Source organism: Rhododendron vialii, chromosome 1a, assembly GCF_030253575.1.
Source record: "Rhododendron vialii isolate Sample 1 chromosome 1a, ASM3025357v1".
In the NCBI taxonomy this organism is placed as follows: domain Eukaryota; kingdom Viridiplantae; phylum Streptophyta; class Magnoliopsida; order Ericales; family Ericaceae; genus Rhododendron; species Rhododendron vialii.
The window spans coordinates 6,225,493-6,244,237 of record NC_080557.1 but is presented as its reverse complement, the minus strand read 5'-3'; the positions used below and the strand labels follow the sequence as shown (position 1 = coordinate 6,244,237).

Genomic DNA, 18,745 nt, shown 5'->3' with positions numbered 1-18,745 from the left:
CAGGCCAATATTGTATTTGACCCAAGAACGTAGAAGTCTTCATTGGTACTGTATCAACTTTAGGCCAATATTGTATTTGCCCAGTCACTCGGAATTACAAATTACTAGCACATAATTGTTGCTTCGACATATTATAAACAACGATTTTGAAAGATGAAAACTTGTCGAGAGAAAATCGAGAAGTGTGTGTTTGAACTTATGTATAGGAGAAAAATTTGATCTAAAAGTTCATTTATTCTTGATAGATATACCAACAATAAACCTAACTTCTCCCATAACCATTCTTGAAAAATTTCTGGTGCTGTCGTTGATCTAGACTAAACATGTAGTGTGTGCGATGAAGTTGTTATGACTGATCAAGTAGTTATCTTGGCTGCCCCTTTCCTTCATGATAGGCCCTCTAACTATTCCTTCCAAGCTATTCCATTATTGATAAAATCAATAGTAGGCCCTCTGGCTTGGGAAAGCAAATCTCTTTCCTTGGCGCGTGATGGACTCTGATTGAGGCAGTTAACGCGGCTCATCTTACGCAAACCATGCTTAGTGTTAGCGATTTCGCTCGAATTTTAGGGATACCACCGGGTGGCTCGCAAGTTCACTTTTCCGATTCTAAAACTTTAAAGCAAGCTCTACATGATATGGTGGATGAGAAAACTCTTGCGGGGAAGATTTTCTTTCCTGGTAAAATGTTTACGAGTAATTTGCTTCCCATTTATCGCGTGCTTCATCGATATATAGCTGAGAATGTGATTCTCCAAGGCGGACACTTTGGTGAAATCACTTGGTTTCAACGATATCTACTATATACAGTAGGAAGTCAAGGTTCGGTGTCTTGGCCCTTTATTATGATGAAAGAAATGGCTGCCACTAGTCTCAGTACCATTAAGCCTCTTCCGTATACTTGATACCTGACGAAATTCCTTGAGGAGTTTGGGGTTTCCTTTGAAAATGAACTTGAAGGTCGTTAGCAAGATCCTATCAGCAGATCTTCCATCTACAACATGAATATCCCCAAGGTGAGGTCGCCTGGTATTGTGGTTAGATTTAATAGAGATTTCCTCAGGGGCTCTACAGAAGACAAGAGGAAACTGCATGCTATCTTAACTGACCACCGAGGCAAGGGGGGGGGGGGGGGGGGGGGTTTGGAGTTGGTAAAACTTACCTTGTCAATCCTTTCTCCATGGCTAAACTTAACTGGTGATTTGTTACGGAAAAAAAGAGTCTCTGAGCACAAGTCTTGAAAGAAAAATACGAGGGAGTTGGTCGCAACCATCATAAACCATCCACCATTTCGAGTAGTATGCCCAAAGGGGGCAATACTCTCCAGTCTCCATCCAGAGACCAAAATTCTATCCTCTTTTTTTGGAATAGCAGACTCATAACCTTGATCCTAATGTATTGAATGTAATTAGGAAGATACTCAATTTGGTAGAATCAATTAGGGATTTGATTAGGTAGAATCAATTAGGGATCAGTACCTAATCAATTAGGGATCAGTTAGGGATATGATTTTATTTTATTTTCTTTCCTTATTTTACCTTGTATTTGGTCTATATATTGTACCTCATTGTGAGAAGAATAAATATCAATCAAAGTATTTCGACATGGTATCAGAGCCAGGTTCCAAGAACCTGATTTCTTCTTTCTCTTTTTTTCTTGGTCTCTCGACCAAGTATCGTCTTTATCTTCTTCTTTTTTCAGAGCCAGGGAGCCTGTCTTTATTCTCTCTCGAACGATCTCTGTTTCTCAGAACTATATGAGAAATCCATCTTGTCTGACGAAGTACTCTCAGTTCTCAGCAATACTGAGACTGCCTTCTTCGGCCTTCTACAGACTCCGCCGACCACTCAGTCGAACTTCGGCAACCTTGCTTGAACCCCAGTCAGCAACGTCAGACCCTCATCTAAACCATATCAATTCCGGGTATCTATGTTGCATCCCTACCAGATCTGGTAATATTTGGTTTATTCCTATTTTTTGGTTTGCTCTCGTATTATGGGTGATAAGGATAAGAAAACCGAAACATCTGGCTCTAAGGACACTGTTAGGGATCTATTTCATCGTCGTTCTCTCACCTCAATTAAATTAAATGGAGCCAATTATTTGCCATGGTCACGTGCTGTGACTGTTTCTTTGCGAGCAAGTGGTGAGACTTCCTATATCACTGATGCCCCATCTGAAGATTCTGTTTGGATTCAAAATGATTCATATATTATGACTTTGCTTTGGAATAGTCTTGAACCTGATATTTTTAACAATGTTGCATGCCTTGACACATCCAAAGAAGTATGGGATACTTTACATGAGTTATATTCATCAGAACAGAATCTCTCTCGTATTTATCAGATTTATCAGAATATTTTCTCTTTCCAACAAGGAGATCGATCGGTTGATGAGTACTTTCCACCTTAAAAGGGATGTAGGATGAGTTAAATGTTTATCAACCTTTAACCACAGATTTAAAGGTTCAGCAGAAATACAGAGATGAATTTCGAGTTACCAAATTCTTGTCCGGACTGAATACAGAACTTGCTCCTCTCAGTCCCCAAATTCTTTCCGGCAAGGAAGTTCCTACTGTTGGTGAGCCTTTTGCTCGTATTCGAAGGGCTGCTCCTCAGTCTTCTGTTTTAGAGCATCCAACTCCATCTGCTCTAGCTGCTCCTACTACTGGTCTTATTCCATCTTCTGGGAATTTTAGCCACTCTAATCCTCCCCACAATCGTAGTGGTTCTTATGAACGTGGTGGTCGACGTGGCGGCCGTGGGGGGCGTGGTGGTCGTGGCACCAAGAAGTGTACACATTGCAATGCAACCAATCACACTGTTGAGTTATGTTGGAAGCTTCATGGCAAGCCGGCTTGGGCTAATCAGGCTACATTTGAGGGGGAGCCACCTGGGTTGGCTCCTCCAGATCAGATTACTATCTCTAGGCCTGAGTATGATTCCATGTTTCACAAAGCTAATGCATCTTCGACTTCCATTGCGACTCATGTCTCATCAGGTAATACTTGCCTTCACTCATCTTCTCGTACTGGCAGTGCTCCATGGATTCTCGATTCTGGCGCATCTGATCATATGACAGGTGATTGTCTTTTCTTATTGATGCCGTTACACCTTCCATTCTTTCTTATGTTACTATTGCGGATGGTACTAAAAATCGTGTACATGGCTTTGGTACTTATCGTGCCTCTGGCCTTATTTTTACTTATGTCTTATACTTACCATAATTTTCTTTTAATCTTCTTTCCATTCATAAACTTTCTCAAATTCACAATTGTTCTGTACTCTTCTATCCCTCTCATTGTGAATTTCAGGATCTCAAGACGCAGAGGATGATTGGTGGGGGGTATAAGAAGAATGGTCTGTACTACCTTCAGCCGTCCAATCCTTCCAAGTTATCTGCCTTCCACTCCATTACCACACCTTACCAGTGGCATTGTCGTCTTGGACACCCATCTTCTGCCAATCTTCGCAAGATAGTCCCTGATTTACCTAGTTTTTCTCCTTTTAATTGTGACACTTGTGAACTCAGTAAACATCGTAGGGTTTCTTTTCCTTTACGAGTTGAGTCACCTAGTTTAGAACCGTTTGCTTTAGTTCATTCGGATATTTGGGGACCATCTCGTACCACAAGTTTATGTGGTGCTCGCTATTTTGTTACGTTTATTGATGATTTCTCTCGTTTAACTTGGGTATATCTTCTCAAAGATCGGTCTCAATTATTTTCTGTGTTCTCTAATTTTTATGCTGAAATTGTCACTCAATTTTATGCCAAATTACGTATTTTGCGGACTAATAATGCCCAAGAATATATTTCTCATCAATTTACGCATTTTACTGAAACTCATGGCATTATTCATCAAACTACTTGTGTAACCACTCCTCAACAAAATGGGGTTGCTGAGCGGAAAAATGGATCGATTTTAGCAGTTGCCCGAGCTCTTAGGATTCACATGCATGTTCCAAAACATTTTTGGGGGTATGCAGTTCTTACAGCTAATTATCTTATAAATAGAATGCCATCTCGGGCTTTGAACGGCAAAACTCCTTACCAGATTCTCTTTCCTGACAAGGATCTTTTTTCTCTCCCCCCAAAACTTTTTGGTTGTGTTTCATTCGTACATAATTTCTCTCTAGGTCGTGATAAGCTTGATCCTCGTTCTTATAAATGTATATTTCTTGGTTACTCTCGAACACATAAAGGATACTGGTGTTATAGTCTCTTGCTACGTAAGCACTTTGTAAGTGCTGACGTGACATTGTTTGAGACCGTCCCATATTATTCCCCAGCAGGTGCACGGTTACAGCCACCCATGTTGGCTGAACTTGGTCTGTCACCTTGTCTTCCCGAGATTGCTCCTCGACCACCCATTACACCGATCCGTCCTCCCGAGACTGCTTCTCGACCACCCATAAAACAGGTCTATGTTCGTCGCTCTTCCGCCGCCGCACCACCCATTGCTCCTGCAGACCCAACTTCTTTACCCACATCATCTCCTTCACCGTCTAAGGATCCGGATCTTGACTTGCCTATTGCCGTTCGTAAGGGTACGCGTTCTTGCACTTTCCATCCTATTTCTCAGTTTGTGTCCTATGATCGTTTATCTCCATCTTTTCGCGCTTTTTCTGTGTCTCTATCTTCTGTTGTTGTTCCTAAGTCTTTTTTAGAGGCTCTTTCTCATCCTGGATGGCGATTCGCTATGGAAGAAGAGATGCATGCCTTGTCCATAAATCATACTTGGACCCTTGTTTCCAAGCCTATTGGAGCACATATTGTTGGTTGTCGTTGGGTGTTTAATGTCAAACAAAATCCTGATGGTACTCTTGATCGATTGAAAGCTCGTCTTGTGGCCAAAGGTTTCACCCAAACCTATGGACTTGATTATACTGAGACTTTTTCTCCAGTGGCCAAACTTAATTCTGTACGGATTGTTATCTCTCTTGCGGCAAATCTTGATTGGCCTCTCCACCAGCTTGATGTTAAGAATGCCTTTCTACATGGGGATCTGTCTAAGACTGTTTATATGGCACAACCACCCGATTTTGAGTCCAAGGGGGAGTGTGTGTGTCATCTCCACAAATCTATATATGGCCTCAAACAGTCTCCGCGGGCTTGGTTCAATAAGTTTAGTAATACTATTATTTCTCATGGTATGACTCGGAGTCAGGCTAATCATTCCGTGTTCTTTAAAAAGACCACTCGTGGTATTGTGATTCTTGTGGTCTATGTGGATGTTATCATCATCACTGGTAGTGATAGCATTGGGATTCAAACACTAATTCGCCATCTTGGTTCTAGCTTTCTTACCAAAGATCTAGGCAAGCTTCGATATTTCCTTGGCATTGAGGTGGCTCGTTCCAAAGTGGGTATCAGTTTATCACAAAGGAAGTACACTCTTGATCTCTTGAAAGATACAGGTTATATTGGGTCTAAACCTGTAGCTACTCCCATGGAGACTAACCTTAAGTTAATGCCTGAAGATGGTGAGCTGATTGACGACCCTGAGATGTATCGGAGCCTTGTGGGAAAACTTATTTATCTAACTATTACTCGACCCGATATCTCCTATGCAGTTAGCGTTGTTAGTCAATTTATGACTCGTCCTCGAGTTCCTCATATGGAGGCAGTTGTTCGTATCTTGAAGTATCTAAAAAATGCTCCCGGACATGGACTTCTCTACAAATCATCTGGACATCTTCGTATTGAAGGATATACAGATGCTGACTGGACAGGATCTCCTGCTGATCGTCGTTCTACTACTGGCTATTGCACCTTTATAGGAGGCAATCTTGTGACATGGAGAAGTAAGAAACAGTCAGTTGTAGCACGATCTAGTGCTGAGGCAGAGTATAGAGCAATGGCTCATACCGCTGGTGAGTGGACTTGGTTGTGCACACTTCTACAAGAGTTTGGGATCCTGGTACATGGTCCTACTCCTCTATATTGTGATAATCAAGTTGCTATCCACATTGCTAATAATCCAGTATTTCATGAGAGGACCAAACACATTGAAGTTGATTGTCATTTCATTCGGTCAAAGGTGGAATCTAAAGATATTAGCACTCCTTTTGTTCCTTCAGGTTCTCAACTGGCTGATATTTTCACCAAGGCACTTCCCAAGACTTCCATTGATACTATTTGTCACAAGCTGGGAGTACACGATGTTTATGCTCCAGCTTGAGGGGGAGTGTTGACTGTATTTAATGTATTGAATGTAATTAGGAAGATACTCAATTTGGTAGAATCAATTAGGGATTTGATTAGGTAGAATCAATTAGGGATCAGTACCTAATCAATTAGGGATCAGTTAGGGATTTGATTTGATTTTATTTTCTTTCCTTATTTTACCTTGTAGTCGGTCTATATATTGTACCTGATTGTGAGAAGAATAAATATCAATCAAAGTATTTCGACAAGTATGAACCCTGTTTGCCGGGATTTTCGCCTCCATAAACTCTCCACTTTCCTATGAAAATCCCACAAAAAAAAAAAAAGAAGAGTTTCAATAACATTCTCTCCTTTTTTCTTTCCTTCGCACGATTCCCTCACATATTTTGAGTGGTATCCAAATCCATTAGCTCCTGCTCTAGTCCTGTGCCTTGGATATCCCAGATGTAATGTTCCCAAAGACAGTTATTCCAATTCTTAATTACAACTCTAAGACCTTGTGCAAAAAAAAAAAAATCTTGCAACTTCTTCAACAGCTTAATCCCGGCTAGTGTTTCAGAACTTCTTTGAAAGTTGGATGCAGTAACCACACGTCAATAGACCGAAATGGTTTCACCTGTTTCGGACCCCAACTTCAGTCATCATCAAACAAAAATATGGGGCCAGTGATCTGATAAATTCCTTCGGAGACCCCATAACCAAGACTCTGCCCAATCTAGTCCAAATTTCATTTTCCTGCAAGTTGTACCATGTAAGTTTCCTCCCAAACAATGGAATACATTCTAATGCTACTAGTTACCCTTAATGTCCACGCCCACCTGTAAGTAGGGCTAAATCAGAACTGAAAATTTGAAACCGACCCAAAGCGCCAGCCGAAAAAATTGGTTTGTTTAGTTTTCTCGTGTCATCGAATCAGTATCGATCCAGTTTGGTTTTGGATTCTTTATATAAAAAAATCCTAAATTGGTTCAGTAATGAATTTAGTCGAAGTAAATTAGAAAAAAAAATAAAATTCCACAGCTCAGAATATAAGGTTGTGTGAGAACTGGCTCCTTGATTTCTTTTGTTAAACAATGTAGATAGTTTCTTTGGGTTTTGGGGGGTTGGGGTTTGTTAGTCCTTCTGTTGTATAGGGTTTGCCAGAGGTACGCCTCTGTATTTTTGTAGCTTCTTGCGCTTTTGGTGAAATGAATTTACTTGCCCAAAAAAAATTTAACAAAACCAAAACATGCAACACTAATGCTAATCTTCTTCCAGAAAAACCCATCAAAGGGAAGATCACCCACACGCAAGCGGAGAGATTTAAACTCTTACCTCCTAGTGAGATGCAAGAGATGGCCAACTGAGTTTGCTCCAATTGGTTACATAACTTTTTGAAAAAATTTTTGGACATGGCATTTTGAGCTTAATGCCAATTAAACCTTTGAATTATACAACATTTCATCAATTAAATTCACGCCGTCTGTTCCCGTCAATTGCTAAACGGAGGATGCTTACGTTAAAAGTTCTCTTTGAGGCATATCCAAAAACATAACATTACTGTAGATATTGCAATCGATTTATGCTATTACATAAAAACAGTCATATATAAGTGTGGATGCATACAATCTGATGCATTCAAACTTAATTCGGAAAGTAAAATATAAAGGGCCTACTTGTTAGACGGATTATTTGAATTGGTTGGATAGACTATTTATCTGGACTAATTAATCCGTTGTTTGGTAGACACACGTATCTGAACTATTTAATGTCGGGGACTAAATAGTGCCTCTGTGGCTGGACTATTTGTGGCCATCCACAACCATGCCTATAGTTATTTCCCTTCTCCATTTACAATTATATATCCCTCTGCGCTTTTAAACTTGTGTATCGTATGCAATTTTGAAGGGCAAACAAGTAACTTGTTATCTTTATTCATCATCCTCCCAATTTTATCGACCCATAAAAACTATCAATCGAACCAAAGTATAAAATCATCTCCTCTCGTTAATTAATCTCTCATTATATGGTATCCTCCTCGTACCCGCACTCTTCTCATTATATATATATATATATATATATATATATATATATATATATATATATATATATATATCGGTCCGTCTCCCGTAAGTACCACCTCATTTTAATAAAATGCGGACTTTCCTTTCCCGATCGAATTTCGATGATCCAAGCCGCTCAATGTGTTCAGAACGTGATTTTAAGGGTACCTACGAGAAATTAGCAAAAAAAATGACCGGGAAGGGCTTAATCCGAGCAGTTTTTGTTTGTTTTTTTATCGAACGGTTCAAACAAAAACTGCTCGGATGAAGCCCTTTCTGGTCTTTTTTTTTGCCGATTTCATATGGGTACCCTTAAAATCACGTTCTGAACACATTGAGCGGCTCAGATCATCGAAATTCAATCGGAAAATGGGAGAAATGAGGAGGTCCGCATTTTAACTAAAATAAGGACTCCCTCATTTGAGACTGACTATATATATGGGTGACTTAAAAATTCATTTTTATTGCCCTTTTCACTTATGAATTTATCCTGTTTTTTTCAGCAACTTATGATTTCATCCTTCTCATATTTTTAATATCACTATTGCCCTTTGAGTGTTGTTAATTGTATATATGGATACATTTTAAACCATATATATAAGCCTGATTTTAAACCATATATGTAATACAAGCTTTTCGATTTCATGGTAAATTATTTGTAGTATTTACCATGAAATATGTTTGTATGTTCTTATCATTTCATGATTAATTATTTGGATCATTTACCATGAAACTATGTCATGGTTAATTATTTGAACCATTTACCACGAAATATGTTTGTATGTTCCTATCATTTCATAGTTAATTATTTGGACCATTTACCATGAAACGATTTCATGGTTAATTATTTGGACTGTTTCCTATGAAACTAGTCCGGCGAAATCTGTTAGGCCGCTGCACGGACCAATTCATATAAAGATAGTTTGGGATGTGCAAATACATATGTTTACATCCCAAAATTCTTGTCTTATATATATAGACAATAATTTTGGGATGAAAATTACTTATGTTTACCTCCTAAAATTCTTGGCCTATATAGACAAGAATTTTGGGATGTAAATTACTTATGTTTACATTCTAAAATTCTTGTCTATATAGGTCAAGAATTTTGGGATGTAAATTACTTATGTTTATATCCTAAAATTATTGGCCTATATAGACAAGAATTTTGTGATGTAAATTACTTATGTTCGCATCCTAAAATTCTTGGCCTATATAGACAAGAATTTTGGGATGTAAACATAAGTATTTGCACATCCCAAACTATTCTTATATAAATTGGTCTGCACAGTATCCTAACAGATTTTGCCGGACTAGTTTCATGGTAAACGGTCCAAATAATTAACCATGAAATAGTTTCATGATAAATGGTCCAAATAATTAACCATGAAATGATAAGAACATACAAACATATTTCATGGTAAATACTACAAATAATTTACCATGAAATCGGAAAACCTGTATCTCATTTAATTGCAGAGATTGATATTCATCCCAATCCTTTTAATTTGGAAAATCATAAATGTATATATCTATATAGATATCATAATAAATGGGTAATAAGGGTAATTCACGCATTGAAAGAATGAAAACATAAGCATGCAAAGTGGGCGGGATGAATTCTTACATGACATGGATGAAAAGAATGATTATTTAAAATAACCGGGAAAGGCTTGATTTGAGCAGTTTTTTATTGAACCGTTCATTAAAATTCAATAAAAAACTGTTCGGATGAAGCCCTTTCCGGTTATTTTTTTTGTCAATTTCTCGCAAGCACCCTTAAAATCATGTTCTGAACACATTGAACGGCTCGGATCATTAAAATTTGATAGGGAACTATGAGATTAAGATTTAGGAGGGTTTTTTAGAGGTTTTTTTTTAATGAACGGTTCAATAAAAAATTGCTCAAATCAAGCCCTTCCCGGTTATTTTTTTGGCCAATTTCTCGCGAGCACTCTTAAAATCATGTTCTGAACACATTGAACGGCTCGGATAATCAAAATTCGATCGGAAACTTGAGGTTTTCTTTTTAGATGCGCATCTGTTATATAATGTATAAAAAAAAAATGTAGGACCGACAAACTTATACAAACTTAATTAATTTTTCGATATTTGTAAGATATAACCATTATAAAGAAAATTTGAGAACTGGAAGAGCGATATTGCTTCAACTTATCCGCAGTCTGTCCTTGTGATGTGTGGCTATGGATTCTTCTCAACTAACACAAGAGACTCCATTATTGCCTCTCTCTCTCTCCCCAATGAGAGTGAAATTTCAAGGAGGAGGGTCATGCATTATGCTTTTCACACTGCCATGCATTATGGACTTTTACTCTCCTTTCCTATGTGGAAGTTTGCTAATTGTATCTTTCTCTCTCTATGGTAATTAATTTCTAGGAAAAAGAAATGAGAAAAGTTCATTTACTGGACTCGAGTCTACTACACTTTGCTAACAACCCTCAAATTGTTACATCCAATTCATTTCACTTCTCCTTTTCTATCTTGTGAAACCCCTTTTTCATGAAATAGCAAAACTCCATTCGGTGAAACATCAGCATTCAGGCATATGAGCTGTTGTTTCTCTATACAACACAACTAATTCCTTTTCCACAGAGAAAAAAATGGCTGAAATATTTCTTGGTGCACTCATTGAGGTGGTATTTGAGAAGTTGGCATCGGGCGATCTATGGAACTTTGCACGTAAGGAGCGGATTCATACTCTGTTGACGAAATGGAGGAGGATGTTGGAACAAGTTCAGGCGGTGGTTGCAGATGCTGAGGAGAAACAAATCACGGACCGGGGTGTTAATTTGTGGCTCTCCGATCTTGAGGACTTGAGTTATGATATGGATGACGTACTGGACGAGTTCGCAACTGAAGCTTTGCGACGGAAGGTGATGGAAGGGCCTCGAGCTAGCACCAGTAAGGTACGTGCACTCATACCTAATTGCTGTACGAATCTCAATCCAAGCACTCTAGTGTCAGATTTTAGAATGAAGTCCAAGATGGATGAGATCACTACGAGGTTGCAAGACCTTTTTGATCGAAGAATGGTGCTTGGCTTGCAAAACATAGCTAAAGAGGGGTTTGATAGAGCACCACTAAGACGACTCACTTCATCTTTACCAATTGAACCTTGTCTCTATGGTAGGGATAATGATAAAAAGGTGATACTAAAGTTGCTCCTAAGTGATCAATCTAGTAGTAACAAAGTCGGGGTAGTCCCGATTGTGGGTATGGGTGGGGTCGGCAAGACCACCCTTTCTCAAATGGTCTACAACGACGAGATGGTGGACAAGCATTTTGAAATGAAAGCATGGGTCTGCGTATCTGAAGAGTTTGATATTATAGGAGTGACTAAAGCGATTATTGAGTCTGTCACTTCCAGGACTTGCAAGTTTAAAGCCTTGGATCAAGTTCAAGTTGAGCTAAAAAAGGCTTTGGCTGGGAAAAGGTTCTTGATCGTTCTTGATGATGTGTGGAACCAAAATCACAGTGATTGGAGCAGTTTAAAGAGCCCTTTCAATGATGGAGCCCTAGGAAGTAAAGTCATTGTAACAACACGCATTATGGATGTTGCATTTATGATTGCTGGGCCCAGTAAATATCACTTCCTAAAGGAACTATCCGAGGATGAGTGTTGGTTAGTGTTTGCGCAACATGCATTTGAGGATAGAAGTATGGATGCTAATCCAAATTTGGTTTCAATTGGTCGGAAAATTGTCAAAAAATGTAAAGGCTTGCCTTTGGCTGCTAGGACACTCGGTGGCCTTCTACGTTGTAAATTGAGAGAGGATGAATGGGAAGGAGTATTGAACAATAAAATATGGGAGTTACCAGAAGAGGAAAGTTATATTCTTCCAGCTTTGAAAGTAAGTTATTATCACCTTCCTTTGCATATAAAGAAATGTTTTGCATATTGTTCCATATTGCCGAAGGATTATGAATTTGAGGAGAATGAACTAGTTTTCTTGTGGATGGCTGAAGGCTTAATTCCGAAGCAAAAAGGGAAAAAGCAAATAGAAGATGTTGGTTGTGAGTACTTTCATGAACTATTATCGAGGTCATTTTTTCAACCATCAAGTAGTGGTGAACTATTTGTAATGCATGACCTCATCAATGATTTGGCTCAGTTTGTTGCCAGAAAAATTTGTTTTAGGTTAGAGGATAAACTGAAAGAGAGTGAGGGAGATGAAATTATAAATAAAGCTCGACATTCATCCTACACACGCGGTTATTGTGATGGCATGAAGAAGTTTGAGGCCTTTCAGAAAGCCAAATATTTGCGGACATTTTTACCATGTGGATCTAGATATCAAGGATTTGCCAACTTGACTAGCTATGTTCCCCTCCGTTTGTTGCCGGGTCTAAGACGTTTACGTGTGCTTAGTTTGAGAAGATATCGAATAGGTGAACTTTCAAATTCGATTGGGGATTTGAAACATGTGAGGTACCTTGACCTTTCATGTGCCTTGATTTTAACGTTACCAGAATCAATAAGCACTCTCTACAATCTACAAACGCTAATTTTGAGAGACTGTAAAAATCTCATGAAGTTGCCTACAAATACTAGTGACTTGATTAGTTTGCGTCATCTCGATATTACCGGTGCAGATTCCTTACAAGAAATGCCACCAAAAATAGGAAAATTGACAAGTCTTCGTACATTATCAAACTTCATTGTTGGCAATGGCAACGGGTCTACGATAACTGAGCTGGGCAACTTGATTCAGCTTAGAGGGACACTTTGCATCTCAGGGTTGGAGAATGTGACGGATGCTCTAGATGCCTGGAGGGCCAACTTGAAGGATAAACAAGGCTTAGATGCGCTACTGATGAAATGGAGTAACATCTCATATAATTCTCGCAATAGGAGTGTTGAATCAAAAGTGCTTGATATGCTGGAACCTCACAAGAAATTAAAGGAGCTTTCCATTAGTGGTTACGGTGGTCTCACATTCCCAACTTGGGTTGGAAATTCTTTGTTCTCCAATATGGTCTACTTGAAGTTCCAAAACTGTGAAAAATGCACTTCCTTGCCACCTTTGGGGCAGTTACCCTCGCTTGCAAAACTCTACATTCAAGGAATGAAGGCAGTAGGTAATGTTGGACTTGAGTTCTATGGCTTGGGTCACTCAAATCCTTTTCCAGCTCTAGAGATTTTAACCTTCAACGACATGCCCAAATGGAAAGACTGGACTCCTTATGGAGTTGAGGAGGGAGTTCAAGCATTTGCTCGCTTATCAAAGCTCTCCATTATAAGGTGTCCCAAGCTTTCGCATGAGTTGCCCAAAAATCTTCCTTGTTTAAGAAAACTGGATATTGAGGAGTGCCCGATGTTGGTGTTTGCGTGGGTTCCAACCTCTACAGAGCTGAATGAAGTGAGGAATACACTTCACTTGGATTCACTCATCTCCTTGCATCTAAACAATGTTTTGATTTCGGACTCCTGTAGTTTTGAAGTCTGTGGTCAAGCAGTGCTTAGAAACTCAAGGTATAGCCTCTTGAGTTCGTTGACTTCCTTGAAAGTGGAAAATATTCGGGGTCACACATGCCTACCCATTTGGTTCTTAGGGCTGACAGGACTCGTAGAATTATATCTCTCTGGTTTCGAAGAACTGACAACATTGTGGGAGAACGAGTTGAGACTACAAGGCCGTTTCCCTGCCCTCCGACGCCTTGCAATTCGAAATTGCCCCAAACTTATCTCCTTGTTTGCTGAAGGAGGAGAAGGAGACGACCTCAAATCTCTTCAAAAGCTTTCCATCTACCGCTGTCCATGCCTCTTCTCTTTCCCAACAACAGGTTTGCCGTCTACTCTGAGAGAGCTGCAGATTGAATTCTGTGATGGTCTGCTGTCCCCGCTTGATTTGACATTGCTGAATAATCTTGAGAAGCTGTATATTTCTTCCTGTCCATCGCTCACATACTTAAGTGCTGGAAGGGGGCTACCGCCTGCCCTCAAAGAACTGACGGTTCATCGTTGTACAAAGCTAAAGTCGCTAATAGCAGAGGGGATGAAGATCATTTCTCCATCTCTTGAATATATTGAGATCTGGGATTGTAAGAGTCTCAAAACACTACCAGATGTTATGCAAAATAATGGTCTCAAGAATCTCAGTCGACTGCAGATATGGAACTGTGAGAATCTAGAGTCCCTTCCGGAAGGATGGTTTCCCACAACCAATTTGACTGAATTTTATATCTTCGACTGCGAGAAAATCGAGCCCCTTCCAAACCACGCGTACAACAACAACAACAACCTCGCTTCTCTCAAAAAGCTAGGACTAAATAGTTCTCCTATGGCTACAGGACTCGCCTCTCACATTCTGGATGAAGGGAGTTCCTTCTGCTTCACAAACATCACTTCACTTGGCATCGCCAACGTCGACATCGGTAAGCTGTGTGGTTTGCACCGATTGTACTCTCTCAGAGAACTCTCCCTTTCTGATTGCGATGGGGTTTCCTTTCCAGAAGATGGGAAGTTGTCGTTTCCCTCCGCTCTGGTCGTTCTTCGCATCTGGAAATTCCCATATCTGGAGAAGCTATCTTTCAAGGACTTTGAAAATCTTGTCTCTCTTGAACAACTTCAAATTGATAACTGCCCCAAGCTCATGTCCATTTCAGAGCTAGGACAGCTTCCCTTGCTTTCGGATTTGGAGATCTGTTACTGCCCCAACCTTGCATTGTTTCCGGAGCATGGGCTGCCTCCCTCGCTTTTGTCTTTGGTGATCCGCGGGTGTCCGATACTGGAACAACGATGCGAAAAGGGTAAAGGCCAATATTGGCGCTCCATTGCACACATTCCTGAAGTCTGGATAGACCATAGATTTGTCTTTGACCCAAGCAGCTAATGGCCCAGGTTTGTTAACTTCCCCTTTGGCATGTTAGTTCAACTGATTTCGCTACATATTTGACCCACTGCACATGTACCACATGATATCTAGATGTTTCGCACCCTGTTTTCGGGATTCGGATCCTCTCCACAGATTTTCCTCCCACATCTACCCCATCTTTTCACCACAACTTGCCACCACATTAATGAATACAACCGACGGCCCATATTAGATCTCAGCCCAACTTGAATAAAATGACTTCGTTCCTTTTACTGTCTCCTAACGCAGCTAGCGTTTTCTCCGTTTGTTCTGAAAAATTAGGAGTTTTTTTTTGTTGTACTGTGATTTGATTCGATTTTTGTTTGTGATACTTTCCATATGGATTTGGATTTTTTTGAAACTTCACATAGTTACACTTTGCAGGTCCATTCTGAATCATGATTTTGATCTTCATCCCAATTGTTGGTTCTTCAAGAAGGAAGGTTGCATGGCACAGTGTTGCTGCTTAAACTATATGTTAAGACATCTATGTCATGGCAGCATTACAAGAGAGTAATGCTCTGTGGGTGGCGAATGCTTAAACAACTTTTAGTGGTGGAAATGCTCATTTTTTTGAATCCCTAGGTTTACGTTTTTGAAGTCTATCTAAATTAGTGGTAGAGTAAGTTGCTTATTTGTTTTGGTTTCTTAGATTTCTACAAGATGAGATGTTAAGAAGAGTGTCGAGGAACTTCAAGTCTTCAGATTGGCCTGTATGCTTACACATGAATCCAGTTAGTCCTTGAAGAAATGGAGTGTGTCTAATAGAGCATTTAGATTGGTAGGTTGTATGTCTGGTTTTATCAATTTTTGTGAGTTCCATAAAATTATGAAGGAAAATAGTACCAAATTTTAGTTTGATGGCAGTTATGGCTCGCGCTTTTTGTGCCACCAATACCGGTGCTTGGCTTGGGACATCTATAGCAAGTGAAGAAAATGCTTTCAGGGTCTACACATCACCGAGATCATCAGCTGCTATTCAAAAACAAGGAGAGGGATTTGAAAGCATTCCTTGGCATTTTCATGGTAAATGACTGATCAAGCATTGTGTGGTTGATACTGAATTAGCCTGGATAACAGATATTGTGCAGTACTTTTGTTTTGTATAGTGTAGTGCTTTTGTTTTATCTTTGATAAGCTTCAAGGCTATTCCCTTGGATTGACTGTTTCTTGGAAGGATTTCATAAATGAAAGGAATGACTTTTCACACGTGGGATGTGTTCTTTTTATCCAAAGCACAATCAATTCATTTCAAAGAAGCCAAACAACATCTACAGATATCCATACGAAAACAATGACAAGGGACACAACCAAACCATCCAACTAAAAATGAACAAGAAACTCAAAACAAGGAAGATGAATGTCCAAGACCAGGAATGACTTCACACTGCCAATAAAGGTCGGGATACGTGGAGTAGGAAATTCAGACAATCAACCCCTAAGGATAGATGAAATCCCAAGCCACCTACAACAATAATCTCCGATGGATATCAAACAGCAGGAGCATGATCAATTGCCTTGGACTGGTGTCCAAAAAGCACACCGGCTGTCTTCAGGCGAGGATGCAAAATGCTGTCAACCAAGGACGCGTACAAGTTCTCACACCGAAGCAGTGGAGGGAATCTCCTAGGCAAACCTACATACACTTGCACGACAGGCTAGTGGTTCGATCCCACAATAGCATTATTGTATATTTTTGCATGTGTCTTGATGATATCCTTCTTTTGCATGTGTCTTGAATCTGATTGCTAGTCCTGGAGTTCATAAATCTACCAGCAACTCATGCATTGATTCATTGAGTTCAATAATTCAACAATAGCTAATTCATCAGTAGCTAATAGAATTCTCCACCAAGAGTACATGGACACAAAAGCTATACATCGTAAGAACTATAGCCCAACTAAAGCTCTGCCAAAAAAGGGCTTTCTTTTCAATATTACGATGTTGTTATTTATTTATTACTCCCTTCATCTATTTTTAAGTGTCCAGTTATTATGAAAACATCATCATTACACATTTCACTTCAACTTTTACCTCCACTTTCTCTACTTACCCTGTATGGAGACAACATCATTACATTTTTACTCACTAACTTTTTAAAATAGAATAAACTTTTATGGGTAAAATAAAAAATGTATAATTTTTTACCCGCTAACTTTATAAAATGAACACTTATTAAGTGACAGCCCAAAATAAAGTACTTGACTCTAAAAAAGGGACGGAGGGAGTACAATATTCTTCAAATTTAAACCACATCTATCCTAAGTTTAATAATTCTCCATGGGTGTAGAGCCGCCAGTGGCTAACAGCCTAACACACATGCTCTATATTTAGGTTGCGTTCTTGTAAACTATAAGTCTTGCAACTTATTTCGGTATTTTTTTACTTTTCGTAACTTTTTATTTAGCTCTTCATCGTAATTTTTAGGGTTAATCATTTGGCTCGACGAGACGAATCGGAAAAATATAAAAATATGGAAGGATGTTGAACAAATAAGACAACTGTTTGATGGAGTACTTTTTTTCGTCTTTACCTTTTAGACAGCTCTTGTCGAGATGGGTGATTAACTCAAAAAATATCACACAAATCTAAGAAAAATTCAGAAAAGACGAATAAAACACACAAAATGAAGAAATAAATTAAGTTTACAAGAACAAGAAATAAATTAAGTTTACAAGAACCCAGAGTGGTGTGCGCAACAATGAATGGCTCTCGATTGTTGGTTGTCGAGATGAGATTCAAGCCGTCGGATGCACGATCCGATGGCTCGGAGGTGCGTAGCATGGTGCTGTACACCTCACTGCACGACACCAACCCGAAGTCCCATATATACAGTCATAGGAGGACAATAATTAAAATTTTCATACGCAACTTGGATGAGCAAGTGTTAGAATTAGAAATAAAAATTGGACAGACAAAACTTATAGGATAATCTATATTATAAAACAGAGCGGTTTTCCATCGAAAATGTCTATGCATACAAACAAAGCTACCTCTATAACCGTTCGATCGTACTTCCTGTTAACTTTGTATCCGTTGGATCGAATGCATATTTCCTAATTATAAACCTACAATCTATATCCTAATTACACATTTCCTAATAAATCCTTAAATATATCCCTTTCCTTAATTTTGTTCCCTTTTTCGAATCGGAGTAAATCAATTGACCCTATTCAACAATGTAAACATTTTGAAACGTTTCCAAAATGTTTCTTTGTTCCCTTTTCCAATTGATTTTCTATTTCCAATTGATTTTTACAACTCACTTCCACATCTCTCTCTCTCTCTCTCTCTCTCTCTGGTTCAAATACAGCACCTCTCGAAAGTTACCACAACCATTGCCACTAGCACCATCGTACACCTCCTCAATCCACAAACCATTGTCGTCGGCAACAACAGCCACAAGTCCATCATCGTCAGTCGTTTTCTCAATTAGGTTTCTTTCTTTATAGATTTTTTTTCTCGAGTTCTCTTACTTCTAAATAATTTCCTATTTGATTCCTACCAAATTTAATTTTTTGGGCGCTTTTGTAGTAATCTGCAAAGAGGGTTTGATTCACTTAAAAATACCCCAATGTAAGTTTTGATATGATAAGTTCAACCTTTTCTTATCGGGATTGCATTCTATTTTGAGTTGAGTTGTGTTGGTTTCATTAGGGA

At 39.1% G+C, this 18,745-nt stretch overlaps 2 protein-coding genes across 2 annotated transcripts; both read left to right on the top strand.

Moving 5' to 3' along the window:
• The first annotated feature begins 1,995 nt into the window (after positions 1–1,995).
• LOC131327037 (uncharacterized) lies at positions 1,996–3,444 on the top strand. The gene is made up of 3 exons (XM_058360006.1): positions 1,996–2,286; positions 2,424–3,081; positions 3,314–3,444. Exons 1-3 carry the CDS (start codon positions 1,996–1,998, stop codon positions 3,349–3,351), a joined length of 987 nt encoding a protein of 328 aa, XP_058215989.1. The 3' UTR covers positions 3,352–3,444.
• A 7,062-nt stretch (positions 3,445–10,506) lies between these two features.
• Positions 10,507–15,064, top strand: LOC131327020 (putative disease resistance RPP13-like protein 1). Its single transcript, XM_058359986.1, has one exon. The coding sequence runs from the start codon at positions 10,832–10,834 to the stop codon at positions 15,062–15,064; it is 4,233 nt and encodes a 1,410-aa protein (XP_058215969.1). The 5' UTR covers positions 10,507–10,831.
• The last annotated feature ends 3,681 nt before the right edge of the window (positions 15,065–18,745 follow it).

What these genes read in the sequence shown, in the direction of transcription:
- LOC131327037 (XM_058360006.1), top strand. Translation starts at nt 1,996, where the DNA reads ATGGGTGATAAGGATAAGAAAACCGAAACATCTGGCTCTAAGGACACT. An exon ending in GCCTTGACACATCCAAAGAA is followed by an intron (nt 2,287 to 2,423) that starts GTATGGGATACT and finishes AAAGGGATGTAG; the next exon opens with GATGAGTTAAATGTTTATCA. An exon ending in CGCATCTGATCATATGACAG is followed by an intron (nt 3,082 to 3,313) that starts GTGATTGTCTTT and finishes TGTGAATTTCAG; the next exon opens with GATCTCAAGACGCAGAGGAT.
- LOC131327020 (XM_058359986.1), top strand. Translation starts at nt 10,832, where the DNA reads ATGGCTGAAATATTTCTTGGTGCACTCATTGAGGTGGTATTTGAGAAG.